The sequence below is a fragment of the Spermophilus citellus genome (genome assembly GCF_964194105.1).
Source record: "Spermophilus citellus genome assembly, chromosome: 7".
Lineage (NCBI taxonomy): Eukaryota > Metazoa > Chordata > Mammalia > Rodentia > Sciuridae > Spermophilus > Spermophilus citellus.
The window spans coordinates 45,338,103-45,366,074 of record NC_138188.1 but is presented as its reverse complement, the minus strand read 5'-3'; the positions used below and the strand labels follow the sequence as shown (position 1 = coordinate 45,366,074).

Here is a 27,972-nt window from a genome sequence, read left to right as displayed (position 1 = left end):
ATAATTTTGCATGAGAAAAATTTGCATGAGGAAATTTTGCATGAGAACATTTTGCCTACCTCCTCACTATCAGAAATGCCATCATCTTGGAGATTTAATGATGTCCATGCTTCTGGCAGTACCTAAAGGATTCATGAGGAATGTTCCAGGTTATCTGTTGAGTATATTTCTCAGGACCTTTCAGGATCCTCACAATCTATTGTCAGAGTGTTTGGAAAAATAAGTTTATGGGAAGTCAAGATACTCTCTTCCTGTCCTTTAAATTCAGCCTGTGGGGGCCATTTGTGTTCTGAATTTCCAGAATGTAGATACCACCACTGTTGTCCTTTGACAAGGGGTCAATGTTGAGAATATTAAGGGATCAATACTTGGGGGGAAAATATTTTGGAAGAGCATCTTAAACAACAGGCTAACAGACTGAACACTGGTACCAAGTTACCATGATTGCCAGTGGTTGACCAGACTATTTATCTCCTAATGCATCTCCTGGTCTCCTCTCTTTCCATCAGGAGAGCAAGGTCATAGTTGTGTCTGTCACTGCTGAGAGATGTTTTGACGGGTGGTTTCCTCTGTTCCTCTGATTACAGCAGGTTAAATTAAACTGTTTTGAGTTTAATATATGTTATAGCGATGAGAACTGGGTTGGTTGTATAAAGCACTGAGATTCATCTCTATAAACAATGTTTACTTCTATCAGAAAAAAATATGTGGGCAGATTATGTTTTTGAAAAATGAAGATATTCTTTCTTATTAACAGGCTGAATAAGAAACATTAATCTTGACTATTAACACTATTGGAAAAATGCAGAGAACAGTCTATCAAAAACAGCATTTTTAAAGCATTAGAATGCATTTCATTTTAATCTTATTAGCTCATGAAATGATGAAGCCACACTGTAACAATCAGATTCTGGGGAAGGTTTTCATTTCTTTTCTGTGTTTCACTGTATATTACTTTTAAAAAATACTCAAAATCATATTCTTTTCTGGTTCATGCTTCCCTTAAAGCAAAGAAAGATGATTAGATAGTTTCAGTTAAAGCTATTTTATTAAGGTGCTACTGGGAGCCAATAAAAGCAAAAAGAAATAATGCAGGATTTGGGTGAATAAAGATGGACTCAGGTGATGTGAATCTGCATCTAGGCATAGCTAAGAGTGACTTTCTGACAAAGGCACATGTGTGTGTATGTGTGCGCGCACACACACACACACACAGAGATTAATTGGTGTTTTCTAAACTGAGAGCAGTTGTTTAGGAAGTATGCCTGAGGATGTACTTGGCAATAAACTTGACAGCCAGCATAGTCTCTTTACAGGTTGACTTTATCCGAGATTCTGGAAGGAGAAAACCAAATCTGCCTTTATCACGGAGCTCAAAGGCAAATGTGTGTTTGATGCCCAGATTGTAAGCCCAGTCTAAAGAAGAACCTGATGTGGGGTCTGCAAAACATAAGCAGTAAATATTTAATTAGAGTCAAACACTAACACTTTTTTTTCTTGAAATGGAAATCACTGGTGTAAAATTAGCAATAAAAAATAATTATGTGTACAGTTAACTGCAGTAAAGAATGAGAATCATGGTCTGAATAGTACAGAGTGCATGGTAAAACATAATCTTGAGTTTGTAATTCACTACACAGTTTAGATATGTGCTGCTTTTAGAAAGTCACATTTTGTTTGGGTCAGTACTAAATTGACTTTATTTTCTGGGTACACTTGGCTGCTGTCAGCGGTGTTCTGAGCAAATACAAGCAGCTGAGGAAATCCACTGTGAGTCACTGGTGGTTGAAAGCCACCAAGGAAACTTCACACACAAGCTCTGTAAGAGCTTAATCTCTCCATATCCATGTTATTAGGGTGAACCATTTTATAGTCAAAAGGCCAGGAAGGCTTAAATTTGTTTTTTTTTTAAGTAGGTATTTAATTCCTTATTTCAAACTTCCCATGTCAGGCTTACAGTATAATTCATTTTCCCATGTTAGGTTTAGTTTTATGAAAGATGTTATTATTTGGTAGAATTTTGAAAACATGTACATCTAGATGTTTTATATATATATATATATATATATTTTATATATATATTTTATATATATATATATTTATATATATATTTTATATATATATATATATTTATATATATATTATATATATATATATATATATATATATTTTATATATATATATATATATATCACACGCATAGAGGTTACATAATAAATATAAGTACATACACATATTGTAAATGCATTTAGGTATATTTAACTTTATGTAGTAAAATGTATTTTTGTATGTAAAATTATGTTCTAGGACAGGTAACAAGCTTAGCTGATATTAACAGTGTGGGTTTGGAAGGTAGGATTTCAAAACTGTGAAGAGGAAAGAAAGAGGAATATTTGGTGGGCAGAGAGAGTTGGCTCTCAAGTCAGCCAATAAATATTTATTGAGCGTTTAATGTGTCCAACTCATGGTACTTGGCCCTAGAGAGGGTGGGTGGTATAAAGTACTTGATCCAATTCTGTGACTCTTTTATCCCACAAAATTCTTCAGGAAGTTACAGATTAGGGGAGAGATGTCAAGTTCCCAGTCTATATGCAAGTAAACCTGGAAAGGAACAATGGCTTATAGAGATTTATAAGAAGAAACAGGGTGCTTGGTGAGGAGATGACATTTCACAACATGCTTGTCAATGGCGGTGGGTCACCTGGTGCCTTCAGGTGTCCAATGGGGGATGATGGCCTGAAGGGATGGAGAGGGATTCCTGGTGAGAAAGGGTCAGAAGGAAGAGGAGGGACCCGGAGGGAGAATCTTGGGAAAAACCTGTGCATTGTGCCCTGTTTGTCAGAACATCTATTTTAGAGGTGGTCACCAGAGACAGCGAAGAAAGAGGAGAAAGCAAAAGAGAACCAGGCAAGTGCAAAGCTTTAAGGGAGCTGAGGAATGGCAGGAAAAGGGCCCAGGAAGTCACTGCCCCTGGGAATCATGCAGCAGTGAGCTGAGAAACATGTCCAGGATTCTGGAAGGCTGCATTTTTAGCTAGTTGGGTTTAAATCCATTAGGAAGAAAGCACAAGAAGAGTTCAGTAGGAAAGAAGGTAAGGTCAAGAGGTATTGTGTCTGGTGTAGCAATTCAGAGTGTGCAATGAACTTGGCCAGATTTTAGCTGTGTCAACTCTCCATTTGCAGTTGATTGAACTGCTGTGATTTCAAAGGGTGAGAGGATATGGCTATTCCATTTCCAGAGCTTTGCTTTATGTGAAATTTCTCATTAAGATTAACAGTGGTGACTGAGAATATATATAATTTGTGATTTTTCATAATTGTGTGATGTTATAGAGTATAATACATTTCTTTTACGATGCCACTTTGTGCATCTTCTAGACAAATTTACAAAACAAGAACTATATTAAAGCATATAATAAAGGCAATATTGAAAGCCTTTTGCTCATAAGAATATATTATTCTAGAATGTAATTTGCTGAACATGATAGTCTTTTATTTAGCTCCATGTGTACTCATTAAGTTATAGCATATATTTATAAAATATAATAACTATCACTTCTCTAAATATCAGGCACCCTTCTAAGTGATTTCTGCATGGTTAAATCATTTTAATTAATTCCTATCCTAACTTATTATGTAAGTACCACTTTGTAGAAGAGGAATTTAGGCACATAGGGATTAAGGAACTTTCTGAAAGACGTAGTTGATAGATGCTTTAATCAGGATTCAAACCAGGCTGTGTGTCTTCAGAGTTCATGCTGTTAATCACTGTGTTTTACTACTTCCCTTGTGCCAATCTATAGTCCATCCAATAAAGTCTTCTATTAGTTCTAGAAGATAATTTATTCTTAACACATTAACAACACATTCTTAACATCTCAACTTTTGGAAATAAATCACTTCCTATTCCTTTCAAAGGACACACTAGAAGCAAGGGACTTACTGTAATGCAGTCAAAACGAATAAAAAGGAATCTGTACCAAGCTAGGAATCTGATTCCAGTGCAGAGGAATCCATATAGAATGATGCTTGTGACTTAATATGGGCTGTGTCTACTACTTACTTGATATGGAATTTTCTAGAAAATTGTAAAATTTTGCAAAGTATTATTGAAATGCATTACATATAATGACCTGCATTGACATAGCAAAATTAAGTGAAAATTCTATTTTAAGTGAAAGCTGAAGCCAGAGATATATGAGTGTAAATTAAAATATTTTTTCTGCCCTTCTGGTGCCCCACAATGTCATCTCAGTTTGAATGTCTCTTAGGAAGTAGAGATTGGATGTCCTAGTCTATGAGTTTCAACTTTCTTGTTTTCAAAATGTAGCATGGCATAGAATATGGAAAGGAGCGCTGGCTGAGAAGGAGGAGCACATTTAGCATTTGGTGCGTGGAGAAAGCAGCAAGAAGGGCACTTTGGAATCAGCTTTGTAATTCATGATGTGACTCCCAGGTAGATGTTACCAGTGATGCAAGCTAGCTGGTTCCTATAAATTCAAATAACTATTTGTGCTCACTAAGGACTGTATGTAGTTATCTTTAAGATGGTGGAGGATTGGATATGATGTTAATATCAATGCAGACATTTCACAATCTTTTAATGTCATTATTTACACACGGGTCCATCTAAATATGGATGTTTTGGGGCTGAATAGTTGGTATAACATTTTCACTCTTGTCTGAAATGCTCATTTTTGTTCTTCTTCTGCCCTGAAGTGATGGAATCTTACTATAATTCAGTTTCTTAGACTCTAAAGGAGGGTTGAGCCTAGATCAGTGTTTCCTGACCCTACTTTCATCTTAGAATTGTTTTGTGTAGCTTAAAAAAATGCAAATGCCTGGGCTTCACCCCAGATGGGTGGAATCAGATTCTCTGGGTCCCCCAAGCAATTTAAAAGCTCCCTGATGATTCTAATGGGAAGTCAGGCTCAAGGACCATGGACTACATCATTTCTTCAGTTGCCCCCTGGGTTCTAACATTTGCCATTTTAACTTCTGTGATATATTTGCTTCTTAGGTTCAAATATTTCTTTTCTTCTGAGGGCCAGAGATCTCTCCATGATGTGGGCTTGAAACATGTCTACAGAGTCCTTTTCTTCTGCCCTCATCAAATCAGAGAGGAAAATACTGGCAAGAGCTGGTTGTTTCCCAAATCCTGGGACTTGTTAAGTGACAACCAGGACACTGGGATGACTAAACTTCAATCACGAGGTGCTTTCATTTCCTATTCTTACCAAGTCAACTGCTCTGCTTTCTCATGAATGTTTGACTAACATTCAATTAGATGCTTTATTAAAGCAGTTACTCCTAGAAATTTTGGACATCTATTGAGCTGCTTCAGCCTTATAGGAAAGAGGCAATTCTTTCCAAATCTGAATTTCTGAAAAAACTGTTTTAGTATAATATAATAAATTAAAAAAAGACACTTGCACACAGGTGAATAGGATAGCACTCCCTCTTGACCCCATCCTCCCATTTTGAAAGGGGCACAGGATGGCACAGAGCCATTGTTCCCTTTTCTGCCTGCTCCTTCCAGGCAGGAGGGTTCTTCGTTGAGAGCAGGTACTATGTCTTCACTCTCCCCTGTACCCCAAAGCTCAAAGATGCCAGGCTTTAGGTAGGCCTCCTGAGAATTCTTGTTCACTGAGAGATTGTGATGGAATGGTGACACCATGCCATGTCCGGCTCCAGAGCTCTTTCACGTGTGCATGCATGCACACAGATAATCCTCTGATGCTCTCATTGCCTTTTGCAAACTTGGCTACTATTTGGAAGCCCTTGTTCCTTGCCCCCAGCAACATCTGCATGTCTTCCCTGCTCAGAGGAGTGGCTCTTACCTGATCCCTGGGAGCCGTACCTAGCCCTCCTCTTTCTCAGTTTCTACTTTGTAGGCAGCCACTTAAACTGATGTGCCAGTCTCTCTTGTTCTTTATCTCACTCACTTTCTGTCTACTCATGTAGCTTGGTATATATCACCTGTGTTTTAATTTTTTTTGTCATTCATCTGCATGTGCAATGATACCCAGCATAGGCTTTGAGGTAGTAGGATCTTTTTGGATGAGGGGTTCATGTGTGTCACTTTTGCTTCAGCCCTTTAGCAATGACTATTTGATAGGTGATTGCTGATGAATGCTCTCTAGGTACAGGACTTGTCTGTTTTTTTTTTTTTGTCATTTTTCCAATTCTAGCAAAGGAACTTCTAACAATTAAACTGTACAAATGATATGTGATGACTCTTGTAGTTTAAAATTCCACAGCAATTATTGAGAACACAGATCATTAGTTGCCATGTTTATACTCCTAGCTTGGGTAAAGGAAATGGTTGTGAATAAGTCAGGTACCCCTCCCATTGTGTGAGTTATGGGAGTAAATTCTGCAGTGTTCCATGCCCTGCTCTGGGCTGTGTGTTAGGGGTATGAGGAGACATTGGAAGCATTATCCTTACTTCTGAGGAATTAAGTTTGGTTAAAAACTTTGGGATTTGTAAATAGTCTTATGGAGGAATTTTCTGTAAAGTTTGGAAATAGTAAGAGCTAAATCTTGAACTTGGTTTGGTGGAAAAAGAAATTTTTACTAAAGTCTTCCCAAACTAAGGTCAGTGAGAGGTTTCTATAAAGAAGAAATTATCTTACTTCCCAGGGTCAGAATTAATGGTCTTGGGTGAAAATCAAATGAATTGTTGTTGATTTTGTTGCTTGGAAATAAAAAGCTCTGTTATTTCAATTACAAAAACCAAATGACAGAGTAATATGCACCGTGGGTCAAGATGGTTTGGTTTTGCTAAAGCCTGGAATTGAGTACTGGATTTGCCAATTTCTATAAATGGTACATAGTACTGCTCACTTCATAGGGATTCATGAAGACTAATTGAGATCATGAAATCCAAAGGCTAAGCACAGGGCTAATCTGTAAGAAAATATCAATAAACTGGTACAGATAGCACTGAGTGTATAGTATGAGGGTTGGAAAATTATGGTCATTCTCCTGCTTTGGTAATGAGGTTTTATGGGAACATAGTCATGCACATTTGTTAACTTATCATCTGTGGCTGCTTCTGAGCTAAATGCTCCAGTTGAGTAATTGCAGCAAAGCCAAGACTACTAACTAGCCCTTTGCAGAAAAAGTTTGCTAGTTCCTTGTGCATGGAATACGTGACAAAAATAATCTAGACCAAGAATTCTAAGTTAACAATTCAAGAACACACAAAACAACGAAATTATAAAAATAGTGAAGAGTAAGAGGTGGTGCTGAGAATATAAAACAAGAGCAATAGAATTAGATCCCATGGTAGACTTTCCTATTCCACCACAGAAGTACCAGTTGACCCTGATGAGAAGGGCAGGTTGGAGGGACAAGTAACTGGCTTTCCGTGTTAAACATGGCTGAAACTGAATGTGCATCCATTTTCCCACCAGGAATTAGAGGAGAGATTGTGCTTTCATGGAGATAATGCCACGGAAGAAAGAGTCTGGTTAAAATTAAATAGTTAAAAAAGAACAGGAAGGTGGATGGATTAAATTAAGCTGTGAATTTATATTCATTTAATCATTTCTGTCAACCTCATAACCTTGTAAAAGTTCAAACAAGTTCATATTGTCTGTGTCAGGAAAATCTTTCCCCCCAAACAGGCATAATCTAGCTCTTAGATTCACACATAATTCAGAATCTCCTGTGAAAATTGGAGTTCAAATGAGTAATTCCAGATTCCTACTCCCAATTTATAAGTTTGATAATTTTCTTTCATATTTATAAAAAAAAAGTTAGGAAAAAGTCAAAGTTATAAGAAAAACTTACAAGCTGTCGATGCTATTGGGCCATAAATGTACTGGGTTTCATATCGAGTTGATAGAACATCAGTGCCAATCCTAGCAACTTTGGCCTGGAGAGAAAAGTTAGAAAGGAATAATAGAGAACTATGTAAATACCACTAATTTTCTAGGGATTAAAAAATCAATTTTATAGGTTGTTTGGCATTTGAAGATCAAAATAAACGATTAAATGACTTATTCTCATTCGGGTAAGTTGTCATAACCAGGACTTCTAAATGTGAAATCAATTAGAGACAGTGACACTGTATCTCATTTTGTGTTTTTGTCTTTCTTCCATCTCTGCCTTCCCTTTCTTTTATAGAATGCCGTCTTGTTCTCTCACACACATGGCTGCGGGACTTTCTCCACTCATCTGACTTAATTTTGCCCAAGGAGGAAGGATTGTTGATTCCTCTTTAAAGTAGTTCTATTAAATTAAGGTTTCACCTCCAGAGTGGCATATCATGATCTTTAATAAACATTAGTGTTTTGTGTTATAAGAATGATTGTTGCAATGAACTTTAATGGAATATAGTCACTCACATATTTGTACTTTAAATGAAGATTTCTGTAAGTCTACATATAACTAAAAAATAGATCAATGATTAATTAGTTTTCTGTGTAAGAACTTTTGCTTAAAATAAATGGTCACTGTTGTGCATATATATATATTTTATTCCTAACCTAATTTTCTTAAATATAATGCTAGTGTTCTGAATACAGTTGGCTGAGGTCAAAAGGAAAATTGAAACCTCTTTTTTATTTCTAAATGAACTGTTTGAGGCAGCATTTGAACCACATCTTTTACTGAATGTGTTATATTTGCTAACCACAGAGGGAATCAGGGCATTGATCCTTATCAACTTTCTTTCTTTCTTCTGTAGCAATTCAAGGTATTTATCTACCTACCCAACCATTTATCTTGTCAGTTCCTGTGATTCATTGAAACTCACAGGCAGACATGATCAAATCAGCTTTCATGGAAAGACAAATAACAGGTTCAAGAGATCACACTTTAGGAAAGATTATTCCTAGTGACAAAGCTTCACAACATTCAGGATGTTCTTTCTTTAGATAGAGAGTTAATATCATTTCTAATTTGATTGGTAGGATAGAAATACAACAGATCTTCTTAAATATGGTACCTGGGGAACAGAGCTATTGGGCTGTGGCTGTGTGGTTTTATAGTATGGCCCACGGTAAATACTGAGCTAGATAGTGGTAGAATTCTGCTCTAGAAGCCAAACATTTATTTTTCTTTTCTTTTTTTTTTCCTTAGAATCACATTGAAAGATGTTATTATCTATATACTTTTATCAGATGAGAAATTAAAGATCATCATTTCAAATCCCCAGCAAACTACATTAGTTTGTGTCCTAGGTGTTGAATTGTGAAATTCCTTCAGCATAACCCAAGTTAATGAAGAACAGACTGAAAGTCAGTGGTGGTGCCCCCGATAAACCACAGATTGTTCTCTACCTACCAGGTCCTCGTGGTTGGGAGGCAGCTTTAACGTGTAGCCATAGGGAAACAGTAGCATCTGGGAGTAGGAATGGAAGGAGATGTAGGCCTTGATTGATTTCAGATGGCTTCGAATGAAGTCAGCAACAGCTTTTGTCTCTTTCTCCGACTCTGGAGCAGGGCCCCGATAGGTGTCCTGACATGGGTCATCGGTGTTAGGAGAAGCTGCAGGGGACACGGGTGGACAAGATCACCATCTAGTCTCCATCAGGACAGCCTGCCTGTCTGATGTGGGCTCCCAAAATGTTTTAAGCTCTTTGGTCTCCCCTGTTTACAGGGCTGCCTCAAGATCTCCTGTCCCATGGTCCCTCCTGTGTCATGGCACGCTAACTTTGTCCTGTCGTAACAGACTTGGTCCACTGCAATATCAGCCACGTTTACTTCCTCTTCCTGTCCCTGGGCTATGGGAAAATGCATCAGGAGTGTCCCAGTTCCTAGAGCCAGAGAGACCCTGGTTCCAGCTCAACTCCAGCTCTATCTCCTAGGAGCCTGCTGTAACCTGCCTTCTCTCAGCCTGACTGTCCCCAGCCGTATTTCAGTAGGAAGTTCTCAATCAGTGGTCACTGCTGTGATTATTCTACTCATTATGGCAGAACAGAGTTAAAAGCTAAGGTGACGTTTTTAAGCAAATCAGGCAAAGAAGAAACACATAAATTGGAGCAATCTTAACTTCTCCTGAAAGTCCTAGTGATAAGTCCCAGCTGTGCCCCTGCATGCTGTATTGGACGCAGCTGCCTCTGCTTATCACCTCATTTCCATCAAATGTCTATGTGTAATTCACAAGCTGTTACCTTGCATTTTTAAAAAATGTTCCTAGTGTCAGAATTTTAAAATTTTTTTTGTCCCAGATGTTTCTTTCCACTAAGTATTTGAAGAATGACTTGATTGTTGGTTTAAATGACTGGTATTTCTCAACTTTTACCAGAGCAGGAAGGGGAGGGGAAGTGGAGGGATCCTCTGGAGTCTTATACCTCTGGATAGTGCCTGGTTTTGAAGCAAGCTAGCTACTCAGTAAGAGGCGGCTTGGTGAACAGTCTTCTCCCTACTTCCTCCCACAGAAAGACTTTCCTGATCGCTCTACAGCAGTGACAGTGACCATTATGTTGCAGTTAGTAGATAAGAAAATGAATGCACAGGAATTCCTATTACTGAAATAAGTACATGGCTCAGTTCAGTTCAGCATCTAAATGCTCAAGTGATTTTCCTCAAGACTACTCACAATGCCAAGACACATTAAAATTCCTGTTGAGGTCAGTGCCCACGCACTTGGAGTTGTGGTTCTTGGAACGATTTTTTTTCCACATGCGGTCCTGTGGGATTGAATGGTGGAAGTGTTACCGAGATCACTTCGGACTTTTCAACTTGATCATCTCATATTCTCTCTGTAGGTGTCTACAGCTTTATTTGAAATTATCTAGTTAATGTGAGTCCCTTTATGACTAGAAGAATGTTATTTCTTAAAAATTTTCTAATATTTTAAAAAACATGATTTTTAATACTAACATTCCTTAGGCCTTGATGAAATAATTCAGTTAATTTATAAACTGTAGATTAGTTATCAATATTGGAAAATAATCAATGTTGCTTTGGAATTGCCTATAATCTAAATGATAATTTTATTCCATCTTTTACTATTTGTAGATTTGGATAAAAGATAAGTCAAATTGTGACCATTAGACCATAATTTTCAGAAAAGAACTTGATGTGATTGTATGTTTGAAAGTTCAGTATTAATCATTTTTAGCAATGGCAGGTCAATAAAATATCCTGTTAAAAGATGGATATACAGGTACTTGTATCTCCTTTTTATTATTTATTTAAAAATTATTATTTTATCTCAATTCCATCCCAGAGGGCCTTTAGCTTTGGAATCAATGTGTTCATTAAAATCTTTCCATAGCTTTTATTCTAGATAGAATCTGCTTTTGGCATAGCATATAATCATGTACTTCCTTTATAATAACTGCTTTATTACATTTTTTTCATGCTATTAGCTTTAGCAACAAAAATTTCATACTTCAAGAATATCTATGCAACCAGGATTAAGTCATAGTTGACTTAATCTGAAATTGGAAATATAAATTTTTCTGAATTGGAATTACTAGCTACCCAAACCTTAAACTTATTGCATAGCCATCAAGTTATATACATGAAAAACTAGTGAACAGTATATCATTTATGTGTAGACATAAAGAGTACTACCTGTGTCCATGACCAAATATATCCATCCACGTTGAACACAGGAAGAACATAAAAATTCATTCGGTCCAAGATTTTGGTCATAATTTTGTTTTTTCCATAACTTTTTGCTGCCTGTAGGAATAGTAGGAAAAAAAATTAAAATTAGGCTACTGGTGTGAAATTTAGCTACCAGGAGGAAAGTTGTGGTTCTAGTATTAGCTATCTTTCCTTGAGTCATTTGCCCAAGGTCAAATGATTTCAAACACATTTTTTTCCCCAGAAACTGCACAGATTACAGAAAACAGCCCAATTTAGACTAGTGAGATTAATTGAAATAAAAATTATCCAAAGGCTCAGGTATTCAGACTTGAAGCATTCCAAATATAGTATTTTTAAATTTTTTTTATTGGTTGTTCAAAACATTACAAAGCTCTTGACATATCATATTTCATACATTAGATTCAAGTGGGTTATGAACTCCATTTTTACCCCAAATACAGATTGCAGAATCACATTGGTTACACATCCACATTTTTACATAATGCCATATTAGTAACTGTTGTATTCTACTACCTTTCCTATCCTCTACTATCCCCCCTCCCCTCCCCTCCCATCTTCTCTCTCTACCCCATCTACTGTAATTCATTTCTCTCCTTGTTTTTTTTTTCCCATTCCCCTCACAATCTCTTATATGTAATTTTGTATAACAATGAGGGTCTCCTTCCATTTCCATGCAATTTCCCTTTTCTCTCCCTTTCCCTCCCACCTCATGTCTCTGTTTAATGTTAATCTTTTCCTCCTGCTCTTCCTCCCTGCTCTGTTCTTAGTTGCTCTTATTATATCAAAGAAGACATTTGGCATTTGTTTTTTAGGGATTGGCTAGCTTCACTTAGCATAATCTGCTCTAGTGCCATCCATTTCCCTGCAAAATCCATGATTTTGTCATTTTTTTTAGTGCTGCGTAATACTCCACGGTGTATAAATGCCACATTTTTTAATCCATTCATCTATTGAAGGGCATCTGGGTTGTTTCCAAATATAGTATTTAAGGTACATTTTACAGAAGGCCAAATGGGAAATTTGTAGTACAACTTACTTTAGTGGTACAACTTATCCTTTACGTAAACCTAGATTGGGTCTGTAGGCACAGGAGTATGGACGTATTGGAGAAGATATATAATAAAACAGTTACAAATATTTTTTCTTTAGGGCTGGGGATTGAATCCAGGGCCTTGTGCATGCTAGGCACATGCTGTACCCCTGAGCTACACCCCCAGTCAAAAAAAATTATTAATAAAAATTCCAAGAATTTAGAGATTGACCAATCAACACTTTTCTCATATCTGACTGAAATTTCTCTAATTATCTGGGTTTTCTGGGTCTACAACAGATCTCTCTCAGTATTGTTGGAAAAACTCTCCCAGGTGCCTCTCTTGGGAGTTATGTACAAGGCTATGATGCGTGTTCCCTTGTGGATTGAGCAAGGGGGCATTCTAGGTCCTTAGCAGGGACAGTTACAGGGAGAGCTCAGTTCTATGGCAGATTCCTTCCTAGTAAATATGTTCATGGCCAGACAATCTCTGTCAGTGTGTTCTGTGCAGAAGTTGTTTGAAAGAGAAAGTTTAAAGATGGCAAGAGTCAGAATATATCAGCAGTTGAGTAAGCGGAATAAAAAAACATATAAAACTGGATATATCTTTTAAAAATGAGCTCTTTTTTTTTCACTTGGAAAGAGAATATAAGTATGAAAATATCAAGTTCATGCATGGCCAGTGAGATAGCTAAACTGAAACCAAAGAACTATATTTTGAGCTTACTGGAGAAAAAAAATCTGAAGGGTATAATAAAAGAGTGGTTTTAGATTTCCCATACTTATATAGGGGAAATAACTACAGAAAAAACTTTCATATTATAGCCCAAAATACAAGCTGTTACCTTGTATTTTACCAAAATAAAGGTGTTTCTTTTAGTTTCCTGAACTTTCAGGTGGGGTTCAAGAAGTTTGAAGCAAGGGGTCAGGTTTATAAAAACTGTGATGATGAATAAAATCTAGAGTGTTCAGCCTGGAAGCACCAAGTGTAGTCTCCTCCAGGTGACTGGAACTGCTGTCCTCTGTCACCACTCAGTAAAATGCAGCAACTAGACCCTCAAAGGGGAACTGTGAGTGTGCCCCAGGCACTCACCTGATAGACAAACCACTGGCAGAATGCTGGAGAGATCCATTCTTGTGCATGAATGCCACAGTCCATGAAGATAGCCTTTCTTCTTTCATCTTTTTTCCCAATCTATTGAAAAATGAACTTAAGATGCTATTTTGCCTGAATTCACATACTGATCCCCTGACATCCAGAACCTCACTCATATCCTCAGGGCAATTCTTTCCCCTGTTGGTGGATGGGAGCTGTGTTTTGCGCATAGTTCTCAGGGAAGACTGTGGCACATATCCTTAAATGTCTGTGTGTAATTCACAAGCTGTTACCTTATATTTTTTAAAAAGTTTCCTAGTGTCAGAGTTGCTTTTAGTTTTTTATTTAAGAAAAACTTAATCTATTATTTTTTCTTATTCCATTGCTAACATTCTATGTTTGAGATGTAGATTATAAAGTTACTTCTGTTTCCTTTTGTTTTTCTGTTTTTTTATAAACTGGGAGTGTTTCACCAGGAGTGGAGAAGATTTTGTGTTGTGTTTGGAATGAGGAGGAAGAACAGCGCCTCATACTTGATGGTCTGTCATTTTAAATATGTTTTGGGTGGTTGGAGACACTGAACGGCGGTCAGGGTAAGGATGGACTTCCTAGTTATGGAGGGGATGCTTCTGGGACTGGTACCTTTGAGTGTGCAGAAGTCCAGTAGTACCAAGTGACAATTATCAGCCCTGTTACAGAGGGAAATGCCTCACCAACATGAGTTGGAATGCCTCCTATTCTGGGGTTCTGTCGGTGTCTGATACGTAAATTTCTCTTTAAGACATTCACTGATCAGTTTCATTGAGTTTTAGTGGGTGGAGAGGAGTGGAAATACCAGGAGCATCACACACTCCCATAAGGAAGCTGTGGATTGAGGTGTTGTCTGGGTTTGTCCACTCTGCAGCCTCTGACAATTTATTCAGGTACTTTCCTGGCTTGATCAAAAACCACTTGTGAACGTCTATTCTTGATTTGATGTCTAGAGTTTAGATATTCTTCAGAAGGTCAGATTTTGCCTTCTCACAGTTGGCCCAGATATGTCACAAAGTAACATTTAAATTCAAGTTTTTCAATAACAATAAGAATTGGTGGTTTTTGAATTATTTTTACCTTGAGAACGTACAGCGGATTATCTTCAAAAGTGGATCCAATTTTAATACGAGAGACCATTTCAGGATGTTTATCCACCATTTTTTCAGTCCAGGCTACAATCTTAGGAGCAAAATCAGTATTGAGGAATTAGAGTAAAGGAAAACTATATGAAAATGAATGATAAAGATCACTTTTTTAAAACTAAATTTTTACGTTGTTAATGGACCTTTATTTTACTCTTTTATTTATATGCAGTGCTGAGAATCAAAGCCAGTGCCTCACACATGTGAGGCAAGCACTCTACCACTGAGCCACGATCTCAGACCTAAAGGTCACCTTTTTAAAAATAATGGGGCTGAGTGTGGTGGCACATGCCTGTAATCCCAGGGGCTCCCAGTGGCTTGGGTCGCTGAGACTTGAGGATTGAGAGTTCAAAGCCAGTCTCAGCAAAAGTGAGGCACTAAGCAACCCAGTGAGACCCTGTCTCTAAATAACAAAACAAAACAAAACAAATCGGGCTGGGGATGTGACTCAGTGGTCAAGTTCCCCTGGGTTCGATTCCTGGATACCCTCTGCCAACCACCACCAAAAAAAAAATAATAGGCATTTTGCACTGTACCTTGTCCCAGTTATTGTATTTGGCATAACTGTGCCTGCCTGGGACAGCTTCTTTAACATCAAACTGTTTCTCGATTTCTTCTTGTAGATTATCAATCAGGATTCTGTTAGATAGGGGGATGATAAAATACACATTTTATCATGAGAAAGATAAACATAGTTATCTTTTATTTGCAGAAAATTTCTCTTCCTTCTCCTCTATCTTTAATCAAGCTTGCCCTTTTTCTTTTCTAGCCACCTCCTATTGACAAGTGTCTGACTTCTGATCTCCCTCTTTATCTAGAGCTGTCTATCCAATGATAATCCCTAGTCACAGGTGGCTATTTAGCACTTAAAATGGGGCACATGTCAAGTATATACTGGATTTTGAAGAATTAGTATAAAAACTATGGAAAATATCTCACTCATAAGTGTTCTATTGATAATATATTGACATGGTAATATTTTGGGTGTATTTGGTTAAATAAGATATATTGCTAAAATTAATTATATGTATTGCTTTTTACTTCTTAAATGGCTACTAAAATATTTAGAATTACACAATGTGGCTCAGATTATCCTGTTACTATATTCCCTGTCCGTCCGTCTCTAAAGCACCCACACATTCACATACACACAGAGCAGGTAGCAATGGATGTTTTATGCACACATCCCCAGACCACCTCTTATTAATTCACACTAGGAGAGCTGGGGAAACTTGAAGGTCAATGACGATGATGATGTTAGTAACCAGGTTCACAGCACTTGCCAGGTGCCAAGTATTGATCTAACCTCCTTATGTACACTTCTTCACATGAGATCATGATCTTCATCTCTCTGATGAAGGCACAAAGTGTTTAAACAACTTTCCTATACTGCTGAAGCTTTTAAATGGCTACGTCAGTTTGGAGGGGCTGAAAAAAGAGGCAGGCAAAATCCCTAGGAGGCTAATATTGGAGGTCAGAGGCTCACACCTCCACCTTCTGGTTTTCATCTCTTGTTGAGTCTTATAGCCTCCTCTCATGGAAGCCCTCCCCTCTAAGGGTTTCCTGATGTTCAGCTGTGCTTGAATCTCCAGGTCTGACCTCTCCCATCAACTCCAGACAAATACCGACTGTCTACCTTACATTTCCTCTGGGACTCAGACATGCATCTGTTTAATAGGAGTCAGTTGCTGCTTTATATACATGATTTTATTTAATCTTGTCAGCATTATCACATCTTATAGATAGGGAAATTATTGCTTAGAAAGTTACATACTCGCAATTTGGATGTGTTGGAGTTAGTTGGGAATTTGGACCCGAAATACTTGACTTCAAGATTTATATTTCAAAAATATCACCTTCATCATAATACATGCATATTTTTATGTGTATCCATTTTGGGATATTCTATTTAGATCCACGATTCTGTTCTCCAGCTCTTATGTAATAACGAGCCATATGTAAATATAGTATGATTTAATATTGGATAAAGGGGTTCCTTGTTCTTTTCAATAGTTTTGCCTTTAATAAATGTTTTGTTAGAATCATTTTGGAAAATACTAGAATCATCAGAAAAATAAACTTTTGATAGAATTTATTATCAAATTGTGAATAAATTTGAGAAGAATTTTATTATTAATATCAGACCCTAATATATATATATTTTTGTTTCCTGAGTAAAATATTGTATATTTTGATTGCTTATTCATATATTTTTAAATTAGTCTTATGAGTGTATTATTCCTGAATGCATTTTTGAGTTGGTTATTATCCATACTTAAAAACATAAATTGCTTTGCTAATACCTGTTAGCTACTTTATTGGCTTAAAAATGTCTTTTTACTTAAAAAAAATTTAGTTGTATCTTCAGGGTTTTCTGTGCAGTTATTTTTTCTGAAAATAATTAAAATTTCTATTTTTTCCAATTACTATTCCTTCTTCCCCCTTGCTTTATTTCATTGGCTAAACCCTTTAAACAATGAAAAGAACGGTAATGAGAAAGGGCATGCCTTTTTCACTGTTTCAGGAGGAAAACTTCTTTTACCGTGTAGTATGCTATTGAATGCCACTCGAGATTAATATGGCAATATTTATTTATATGATCTATTATTGTCCACTGAGGTAAGGTTGCATTGATGACTATGACTATATTCCTTGAGATTTTGAATATTATGTTGCAATGACAGGAGGTTTACAAACACCCTCCCAAGAGCCTTGGTCTTCTTCTTTTAACATAGTTCTAAGAAGCTTTATTGAGTCTCCAGTGAATTACTGGATCTGGGAAAATGATTTGCTGAGAGCAAGCACGCTGATATCAGTAGGTGATAGACCACAGAAGAAAAGGAGAGTAAAACCACCTATAACAAAAGGATTTAGTGAATACAAGAGTAAGTGGTCTCTTGCTTCTGTCCAAATGACCCCACACACTTTGGCAGTTTCGGTATCTCTTAAGGCTGTCACTTTCTTACAACAGCATGAAAATTCACATTTACAATTATAATTCTTTACCAGACAAGGTAAACTATTCAAAATATCTATCTTACAGTATAGAAAACTATGTATTATGATGGAAATATTTTAAAGAAAAAAATTTTAAAAAGGATTTCTTTTCTTTCTTTTTTTTTTTTTTTTTGTTTTTTGGTACTAGGGATTGAACTCAGGGTCACTTAACCACTGAGCCACATCCCTAGCCCTTTTTCAATATTTTATTTAGAGATAACGTCTTGCTGAGTTGCTAAGTGACTTGTTAAGTTGCTGAGGCTGGCTTTGAATTCACCATCCTTCTGTCTCAGACTCCCAAGCTACTGGGATTACAGATGTGTGCCACTGCACCCAGGTTAAAAAAGAATTTTTGAGGTTGTATGTGTCCAACAATTTCCTTATTTGGATTCTCTCACTTCTCGCTGATTCCACATAAATACAGCTATTTCCCTGCTTTTGGTAATGAAATGCATGTGTCCTGTTCTTTTGTTAGCATCGAGTCCTGGATGCAGGAAGCTACATTTAATTTTTTAGCATTTGCTCCGGTAATTTAGTCATCTAGTCATTTATCTAGTTGAGGAAGCGGAGAACTGTGGTCAGCGTTCTTGAGTTCCAGCCACAGTTCTGCTACTTGATACTTAATGGGATCTTTAAGAATTTCTCTGACCTTCAGTTTCTTACTTTTATATGAGTACACCACAAAAGACCACCCAGGACTGTGATGAGGACAGAAAGAAGAGAAATCTGAGAAGGGCTTGGCCTGCCCCAGGTTTCTAGGGAGCCTCAGAATAGTGGGGCCGAGTCAAAAAATTGACAACCACTTTCCAGAATGAGCACATCTTTAACCCAGAGTTGCTGGTATGTGGTTGTCTGACTCTTTGATTTCTTCAGTTCCTTGTAATAGCCTGTGACACTGCAGAGTTGCTCTCTGCCTAGTTTCTTCTTGCAGATTGACTGACGGATCTGGGTTCTGATGCGGAACACAAATGCGGTCTACTCCTAATTAGAGTTTATTTAGCACATGGGACCAAGTACTGCTCATGAATATTGATTCCCATTAACAGCACTGACAAGCACATTATTATGCACATTATCTCTAACTCTCTGTGTGCTTTGCTTTTGACTTATGAACCTGGGATTTCTGAGACAGTACATGTGTTGACCACAATCCTGGACCCAGGTGGGGCATGTTGCACTAAAGCTCACCTGAAGCTGGAGGAGGTTTGACATTCTATTTTGGGTGGTCACTACAGATATAATTAGTTGCTTTAAGCTATGAAGAAAGTACATAGCTTGTGCTCCACTTGCATAATTGAAGTGGAGGAATCAGGTGAGAGAGAAATGTTGTGATCCCAGAGGCTGATTCATAACACAAGGCAGTATTAATTAGTCACAAGAAAGCTTGTATCTAAGAATATTTTTAGACTTACACATATCAATTTAGCTCTTGTGAGAACAGCAGCAAAACAGAAAATCATGTGAGCTAACATACGACCTTCCCACAAATGCAGCTGCATGAGGACTTCGGAATGGCGCCAGATTGTTGCTGATAGGGACTGGAAATTAAGCCTAAGGCTGGAAATGAGGAACTAGGGCCAGATGTTATTTTCATGAGCCCTTCCACTATCCGGCAGCCAGGCTTAAGCAGATGAAACCAAATTCCCTTCTCCCAGATATTATTTTAGTATTCCAACATTGGCTTATTTTGTTTAAAAAAATTCTTAAATGTAGGTGACAGGATGAATACTTATCACTGAGGATTTCATAATCCTAGTGACTGATGTTTACTGATTCTATTTTATGTACTGGGAACTCTGCTCAGCTCTGCATTTACATTTTTTCACGTCAACGGTGTCAACAATGGTCATTGAATTCCATTGTCACTCCCATCTTTCTGGAGGTAAAGTCTGTTTCCAGAATTGTCACAGCTGTGGAAATACAGGAGTCTGGCTTTGAACCTGACTTCTGACGTCACTGCCCTACCTGGAACCTCTGTGCAGCAGATCTGGGTTCTCCTCCGTCTTCAGAGGCCTGTGCAGGGTGTGCCCAGTCAACCAACCCTGTGGAGGTCTGTCCTCCAAGGTCACGGGGCAGGTAAGAGGTTTGGAGAAGAAGCAAGATGAATCCTTTGACCATTTTAAAGTTGCTTTTAGAGAGTATCAAAGCAGGACTGGAGGACTGTGGGGCAGGGTGGGCAACTGCCATGGGCCCTGGGGTGTGTGTGTGTGTGTGTGTGTGTGTGTGCACGTGCACAGTGGAGAAGGTGCTTCGTGAGGCAGAGCCAATGTTAGGGTGTCTTGTACAGCTGGTCTGGACTCCCCTGATGCCCACAAGACAGGAGCTGCTCAAAAAGTATGGGTTTAGGTTTCCTCAAAATCTGATTTGGTAGCTCCCTCATTGGGTTACCAGGCATCAAATTCCACGCTTACAGATACGGATTTCCCAAACATCTGAGGCATACCATGTGTTGGATAATAAATTTTAAGGCACTGATTTATTCACCAGGAGGGAAGCCAACATCTGGTGTGAGCCTCTAGTTATCCCCTGTCTCCATGTGTGCATGTTGTGGGTGGTGTGTATGCGGTGCATGTGTGTGTTGCACACACTCATATAAACCCCTGCATAAGTGATCTTATCTCTACCTGCATTATAGAGGGATTTTATGGTCCCTGTCAATCTTTGTGAAAGCCCTCTGAAATAGGTTTCATGATCTCCATTTTATGAACGAGGTAAATGAGGTGGGGAGAAGTAGATAAATTGTAGTGTTAAATACCTCTGGTTTGAATGGCACAGACAGCCCCGCTTCAGAATCCATTTTCTACCTATTACATTTTGAGGGTTTCACTTCCACCAATACCTCTTCAGCGTTTGAAGGAGGCCTTACATACATGCTCTGCTCTTGGGCAAATATTATGTAAAAGTGGAACAGAAAAAAAATGAATGGAAAGACATAGTAGATAAATCATTAGGATGATTCACTTATTTGATAGGACCATGTATATACTTATATGAACTTGGGTCTGGCTGAGCATTATTAGGTAATTAGCACTGTTTCAGTTTGGGCTATATGTCATTTACATTTCCCATATAATCTTCTGTGGTCTTACCATTTGAGTTTTATTTTTATATTAATAGTGTTTTTTTCTAAATAATCTTTTATTAACAACTTTTTTAATTTTGACTTTTGACCACAGAAAAGACCATATATTAAAGATAAACTACCTAGATGTAAAAAATTAGTAGAAACACTAGGATTTTTAACTGCTTCATCTAAACATGGTGCCTGCCCTGAGGCGCAGTCCAATGGATATGCTTTCTGTCCAACATTTGTTCGCCAGTCTGTTTGGGTCTGTGAGTATATGCATATTATTTAGCTTTTGGACTTGGCCTTTTATGACTTTGTAAAAGTGTAAATAAAAAGGAAGTAAGCATGCTACTTTAAAATCAGATCTGGCTTAGTAATTTAATTTTCTGAAAATTAAAAAAATATTACACACAGATGCTTTAAACTAAATAGTGGTTTATATGCACTGTCTAATGAAGGGTGTCTAAGTAAATCATTGTGTCAAACCAGCCTCTTAATATGGTTTTATTCAGCCCAGTGCCTGAGTCCAACCAGATGTTTCTGTTCTTAGAACCCTCTTCTGTTACTGACTGACACCAAGTAACACATATAATTAATATGCAAATAAAATTATCTATATAATTAGTACTTTGAGACAAGATTTTAAATAGTTCTTGTCTGCACAGATCACTTTACATATTTATATTTTTGAGGAAGATAACTATCTAATTATGTGGCTTTCCCACAACTGTGGCTAATTTGGGCCAATTTCTAGAAATCATGTCTTAATTAGATAAAACTAATTTTTATAGGTAGATTAACCCTTTGCTTCTCGATGTAGACAGCAAAAAAAAAAAAAAAAATCTTGGCATAAAACAAAGAGAAAAACACACTCTTTTCGAGGATGCAGATTAGATTCCAAAGGGTCTGAGGGTTAGGCCGGGAGAGGTAGAGAGGATGGGCGGGGGAAGCGGGTGGGGTTGATAAGCTGGAGAGCAATGTCCACCCACCTAGCTGTCTTTCTGTATTTACTTCAGCATTCACACCTAAGTGGAGCAACTGGCTTTTGTCTCTTTTATAAGAATGCTGTGGGAGGAATGTAGCTCAGTGGTGGAGCAGCAATTGCCTAGCACATGTGAGGCACTGAGTTCAAACCTTAGCACCACATAAAAATAAAATAAAACAAAGATTGTGTCCACAACTAAAAAATTAACCAAAAAAAAAATGCTAAGAAGAACAGAAGATCTTATTTTTTTATCTGATGATAAAGTATCTTTTTAAAAGAAGTATCTTTCTAAAATTTGTTCACATTCCTTAGATGTGACAGTAGAATGCATTGTGACACATCATACATAAATGGAGTATAACTTATCCTTCTGGTGGTACATGATGTAAGAATTTCTCAGTTTTTACCCCGCTGTTTGAGCCAATTTATATAAAACTTGACTAGAGCACTACTTTATTTGAGCTGGGCTGGGTACTGTGTAAAGATGGATTGACCCTGGGAATTCACATCAGGTGTTAAGGAGGTAAAGTGAGGAGGGTAGTGACGGAGGCACACAGAGAGAGGCCTACCATGTAGTGATGGAGAGACAGCAGCCCAGGGTTACCCAGGGTGGAATCAAGACTTCCTCTCAACCTTGTTAAGCAGGTAAAGTCTAGAATGCACTAGGAATTTCTGGAATCTTGGAGGTCTAGTTCTAAAGTGTCTATTTCCAATTTTAATGGTGTCACTTAAAAAACATAGAAAGCACACTTTGATATGTTAATTAAAAATGATTAAATGCTGGTTTCAATCATTAGCTTCTACATTTCTATCACACTCCTCTTGAAGGAATAGTGAAAACAGAAACAGTGATCAATAACCATTACGGATAATCGCCTGCTATTTTAAAACTGTGAAAAAGAACGCTTTTGGTCTTTTTTTATGTATGTCTTCCCTTAGTTTTAATAGCATCTATATTTGTTTGTGATGTTGTGCATTGTCATAAATATAACCAAATCATGATGGGCAGCTGTAGATCCCTCTCAGCCATGTGACCTCCCTGTCATCAATAGGGTTTCTTTAACTCAGCCGGAAGAAGAAGGTCTTTTGAACTAAAGCACTAAATTAGGTGAAGACATGAAATAGCAAGTTGGAAAAGAAAGAGCTCGTGCTTAGCAGTTTTGGGCAGTGAATCTCAGTAAGGGAGGATCCTGGGCTGATAAGGCCCGACGAAGTTAAAATGGGACCTCTCAGTTCGTCAAACCGCTGAATGTTTGAAAGCCTAAAAACACACTTTGTTAAATTATGCATTGATTTGTGACGTTCACTGCCTGGTTCCTTTCTTGTTTGTTCATGGCCCCAGGGTCCAGACTGTGCATGGCCCATGGTTATTGCTCGATAAATTCTAATTTCCTCTTATTTCTCTGTGGGGCCAGAATGACTCATTTCTGAATCTTTGGCTATTTGAGAGCCTCTTGTCTTTGATATAAGCTTTATTCTCCTGCTTTGCTTTGGTTTTCTTTGAGGAATAATTTCTCTTATAAAGAGTTATTTATTTATTATATTATTTTACATGACCATGTCTCTGATTTGAATTTCTAGATGAACACTTTTTGTTTTCTCTTAGTTTCCTTATATGTATCAGGAGAATTTGAATCCAAGCACATGGTTGATGTGCAGTTTGTGAACACTGGGCTGAGGACACATTGTGGTATAATGTGTCTAAATGGCCTAGGCCTGATTTCCTGGGCCCTGTGCTTATAAGGTGCTGGTTTTAGAAATGGCAGATGTAGGTAATTGTCATTCTTGCAGATGACAGCAAATTCAAGTTGGGAGGTGAGCTGCCAAAGTTGTATCATCTCCACAAGCTGCTTCCGTAGTCTGTTTGGAAGTAACTGTGAACTTTATTTCATGAGCTTGTTTTTTGGGGAGGTCCAATTTAAAACTAGTTCCATTGTAATACTTTCCTTAAAATTTCAACTCTTTTGAAGCTTTGAGTATCTAACACATTTGAATATTTGCAAAGGACTTACTCATAGTGCATTCTGTTTTGATCCAAGGCAGACTGGATGGATTGAAATTCTTTCCCACTAACTCGGAAATCCACTGTCATGTTAACAGTTACATGGTCGATGGCATCTGGATACCAGAAGTCAAGCTGCAGAGATGAGTCTTCTGTTAGTCACATTGCTTATTTGCTCACCCGGCATGTATTCATTAAGAGATGACCATAAAAGAAATTTGGGGTTCAGAGTGACTAAGGTATGGATTCTTCTTTTAATAAGCTAATGAGGTTTTTGCAAACATGTTTAAGAACTGTTGAATGTTAAGGGGTGGGAAAGAAATTGTATGTACACATTACTGTTTCAGGATATTGTATCTACCCATGCAAAAAGAATAGGAAGCTCTTTTGGTTAATCTCTTTGCTTCTATCATTTTGGAGTTGAATAGGATAGTTGCATAATTGATTTGGCCATAGCATATGGCTGTAATTGGATACTTACATGAAAAATCTCTATTTTTCTTCCCCTAGTTAGGTATCAAAGCCAGATGTGCCTATAAACCCTGAAATTTCTGGAAGCTTTACATCCAACAAGGAGGCAGAATCTCCCAGTTCTGTCATTCTTTAGCTATACTTTCTTGGGAATGTTACAGAAATCCTACATTTCAGTCCTCTCTCCTGAAAAATGGGGCCAACAGAGCTCCCTGGGGAGTGTTGTGAGTATCGTGAAATGATACAAAGTCTGGGACATACAGGAATTTATAAGTGCTGATTTCCTTCTTTCTATCTTTTCGTATGTGAGAATATTGGATTTGGTGAATGGACCCAAAAGGATAGGTTAAAATAACTCTGAGAAAATTTCAATTCTTGTGGCTCTTCAAAAATCATACTCCATGGTGAATCCAAAGGAAGTACAAGTTCCTAGCCTGGGAGATGAGAAGAAAATGCTCCATCTCCATCTGTCTCACCAAGATGGTGGCATGACTACAGCTGTGTGGCTGTCTCTCAATTGAATTCCACTATAGCTCTAGGTCAGTCCATTACGGGACCATACGAGGCTGTTGTGAACCAATCAACATGCCTGCTTATTTTGATCAAAAGGTGACAGCATGAGTTAGACATATGAGAGATATAGTTGATTTAAAGGCAATTAGGAGGGCCATCAAATCTCTTCTGGCAAAGCAATATGGAGTAAAGAGTCTAGAGCTCAGTGAACTTTATAATTATTTTTAAACCCCAGGCACAGAGCTGGATGCCATTATTGAAGAAGCAAGAGGTTCAGTGGGAGACAGATCCATTTTGCATGTTTCCAACATATTAACCATTGCCAGAGGAGGAAACAGGTATCCCAGGAGCAGAAGGAACAATCCAGACTGGGTCATGAGAATTGATGTACAGAGAGGACTTCTTGTAGGAGGTTTCAGCTGAGTCATCCCCTCAAAGAATCAGTAAGACTCAGCCAGGAAAAGAGAAAAAGTATACCAGCTGGGTAAAGTTTTGATATCTATATTTCTTGAAGGACTAGAAAGAGCGTGGACAAGCAAGAGACTAAAGAGGGCAGCAGTTTGATAGATCATAAAGAACTTTGAGGGACCCGGATTGTGTCTCAGTGGTAGAGCGCTTGTCTAGCATGCATGGGGCACTGGGTTCGGTCCCAGGCACCACATAAAAATAAAAACAAATAAAATAAAGGTATTGTGTCCATCTACAACTTTGAATACTACACCAAGAGAAATACTACACCTATATCAAGAGAAAAAATAGAGAAAAATGCTTCTGTGGTGATTATCATGGCCAGGCCTGCTTCTCAGTGCTATCTAAAACTTACTTAATCTTGATAAAAACCTTACAGAACAGATAGGATGATTAGCCTTCTCAGGTAAGGAAATTGAGCTGCAAGGCTGAGTAGCTGCCTAAGGCCACAGAACTAGAACAGAGCTGGAATTTGAACCAAAGAATCTGGCTCTGAAGAACATGTTTTTCCCATACAAGGCAGCCTCTCAATGAAGAGTTTCAAATGAAGAAATGCCATTGTTAGGGTGCAATGCAAACTTGGCTTTGTAGGAGTCAAGACCAGAACTCTGAATGCTAGCTAAGGGACAATTAAAATTGTCCCACTAAGAGTTAGGATGGACATGGACGGGGTAGTGGAATGGAAAGGAAAGCATGTATGTGGGGAACATTTGGCCACTAGAATAGGTGGAATTTTTGATTGATTTGATGTGGAGATGACAGTTTTTGTGGCTAGAGTCAACCCTAGATTTAGTTCTGGGTTTAAATCTGAGGTTTTCTTGACTATTTTGTTTACCATCCTTGAACTTTAGTTATTCTGTTTTAAATGGGTCAAATTAGGGCCCTGGCATTGCAAATCTGCTGATGAATTAGAGATGATGGATGGAAGATGGCTGGCCCAGAGTGCCTTGGATACAGGGCAGCAAGGAACTGCTAAAATGGTGATGTTCAACTGTTAGATTTTGAAGGCCTGATCTAATTTTCAGTCTCTTTTTAAAGTGCACCTGCTCTTGGAAAGGGTCACATCTTGATTTCAGCCAGTACTCTAACATTATCAATTTATAGTTTAATGGAGATCAGACTGGGATTAGGGAAAGTAGGGAGCACCAGGCACTGGCAGGGAGGGAAAGAGGCCCTGAACTGCTCCTTATTTTACAATTTTACCTGGGAAAAGGTGTTGTTTGCAAAGCTTTTTGGGGACAAGACAAGTGGTATTCCATGAAAACAAAAACATCCCTGAATTATCCAGATAGCACCTGCCATTTGGTTGGAATCTTTGGTAGCACCGAGGGCATTAAAAATGAAATAGGAAAGAAGGATTTTAAAAAACAGAAAGAAAAGGTTGTCAATGTCTCTCTTTCTTACCTCATTGTCTTTGGCCAAATTCTTCATGATGCTCACTTGGTTTTTATCCTGGGGCTTCACACGGACCACCTTCTCCCTTCAAGAAAGCAAAAGATGAAAATGTGAGCCCTGGAGCAACATTCCCTTGGAATCTCTTAGTAACTGCCAAAGGCCACAGCACTAGTGCAGAGCTGGGTTTGGAACATTCAGCGCTGAAGAGCAAGTCTTCCTATACGAGGCTGCTTCTCAGTGAAGAGTTTCAAATGAAGAATCGCCACTGTTAGGTTTGAGAGACAGCGATCAGGTGGCAATGCAGACGTGGCTTCGTGGGAGGCAAGACCAGAACCCTGAATGCTAGCTAGGTATAGACTGGAATGCAGCGTGCTGGGCTTTACCTGTCGAAGTGGACGGGAGCAATCGCAATGGTGGTGGCCAGCAGAGCCACAGGCAGGAGGAGCCTCATGGTTCCTCTTTGCTTGACTTGAGACCCTCTGCCACTCTTATGCCCCAGCCTTTATCTTGAGCAGCAGCTGACTTCCTCTCAGAGTTCTATGGGACCAGCTGTCTTCATCTCTATGGTGTGTGTGTGTGTGTGTGTGTGTGTGTGTGTGTGTGTGTGTGTAATTAGGGAGAGAGGGAAAAACACAAATTTTAAATGTCTGTGCTCCTTACCTACTTTCTACAGTAGGGAACACCATTTTACAGATAAAGAGTGGAAGGCAAATTACTTTATCCAATATTTGCCCAAGGTAACAGAGCTAATCTGTTCTTTTTGATTGACACCCAATTCTTTTTGTTCTAAAGTACCCTACCACCATGCTTACATGAGGGGTTCATGTTATTTTTAGTTTAAATTTTTTTTTCTTTCATAGCAAAAGTTTGTTTCAACTATGACCTTATGTTTAACGTATGTACACATATACACAATACCTGTAAACTTACACAGGCAAGTTAATGGAACTTTTTTTTTCATGAGAGCTTGATCTTTGCCTTATTTCTTCCATGCTGTATGTCATAAGTCTTGTTTATTAACTTCAGAGCTACAGATATTATCACTTGCTGGAGTTACTTGAATTTTTCAACACAACTAACTGGGATGTCAAAATACAATGTTTAGAATAAACAAAAGCAGAGAATGGACAAGGAAGTTATTTTATGTTGCCGCTCTACCAAGAAAAGATAGAAGGAGAAAAACAAAAACACCCATCTGAAA

General features: G+C 38.0%; 1 protein-coding gene and 1 long non-coding RNA gene across 2 annotated transcripts in view; one reads left to right on the top strand and one right to left on the bottom strand.

Moving 5' to 3' along the window:
• Positions 1-8,478, top strand: part of LOC308652948 — a 70,988-nt gene extending 62,510 nt beyond the window's left edge. The window contains exon 5 of the long non-coding RNA XR_014022945.1: positions 8,133-8,478. This is a non-coding gene — a long non-coding RNA (uncharacterized lncRNA). The remainder of the gene's footprint in view (positions 1-8,132) is intronic.
• On the bottom strand, positions 13-27,287 carry CPA3 (carboxypeptidase A3). Its single transcript, XM_081301127.1, has 11 exons — positions 27,155-27,287; positions 26,781-26,856; positions 23,935-24,059; positions 15,410-15,512; positions 14,809-14,910; positions 13,696-13,797; positions 11,534-11,644; positions 10,551-10,641; positions 9,294-9,496; positions 7,797-7,881; positions 13-1,440 (listed from the first exon to the last, which is right to left on the bottom strand). Exons 1-11 carry the CDS (start codon positions 27,220-27,222, stop codon positions 1,253-1,255), a joined length of 1,254 nt encoding a protein of 417 aa, XP_081157253.1. The 5' UTR covers positions 27,223-27,287; the 3' UTR covers positions 13-1,252.
• Positions 27,288-27,972: the final 685 nt, after the last annotated feature.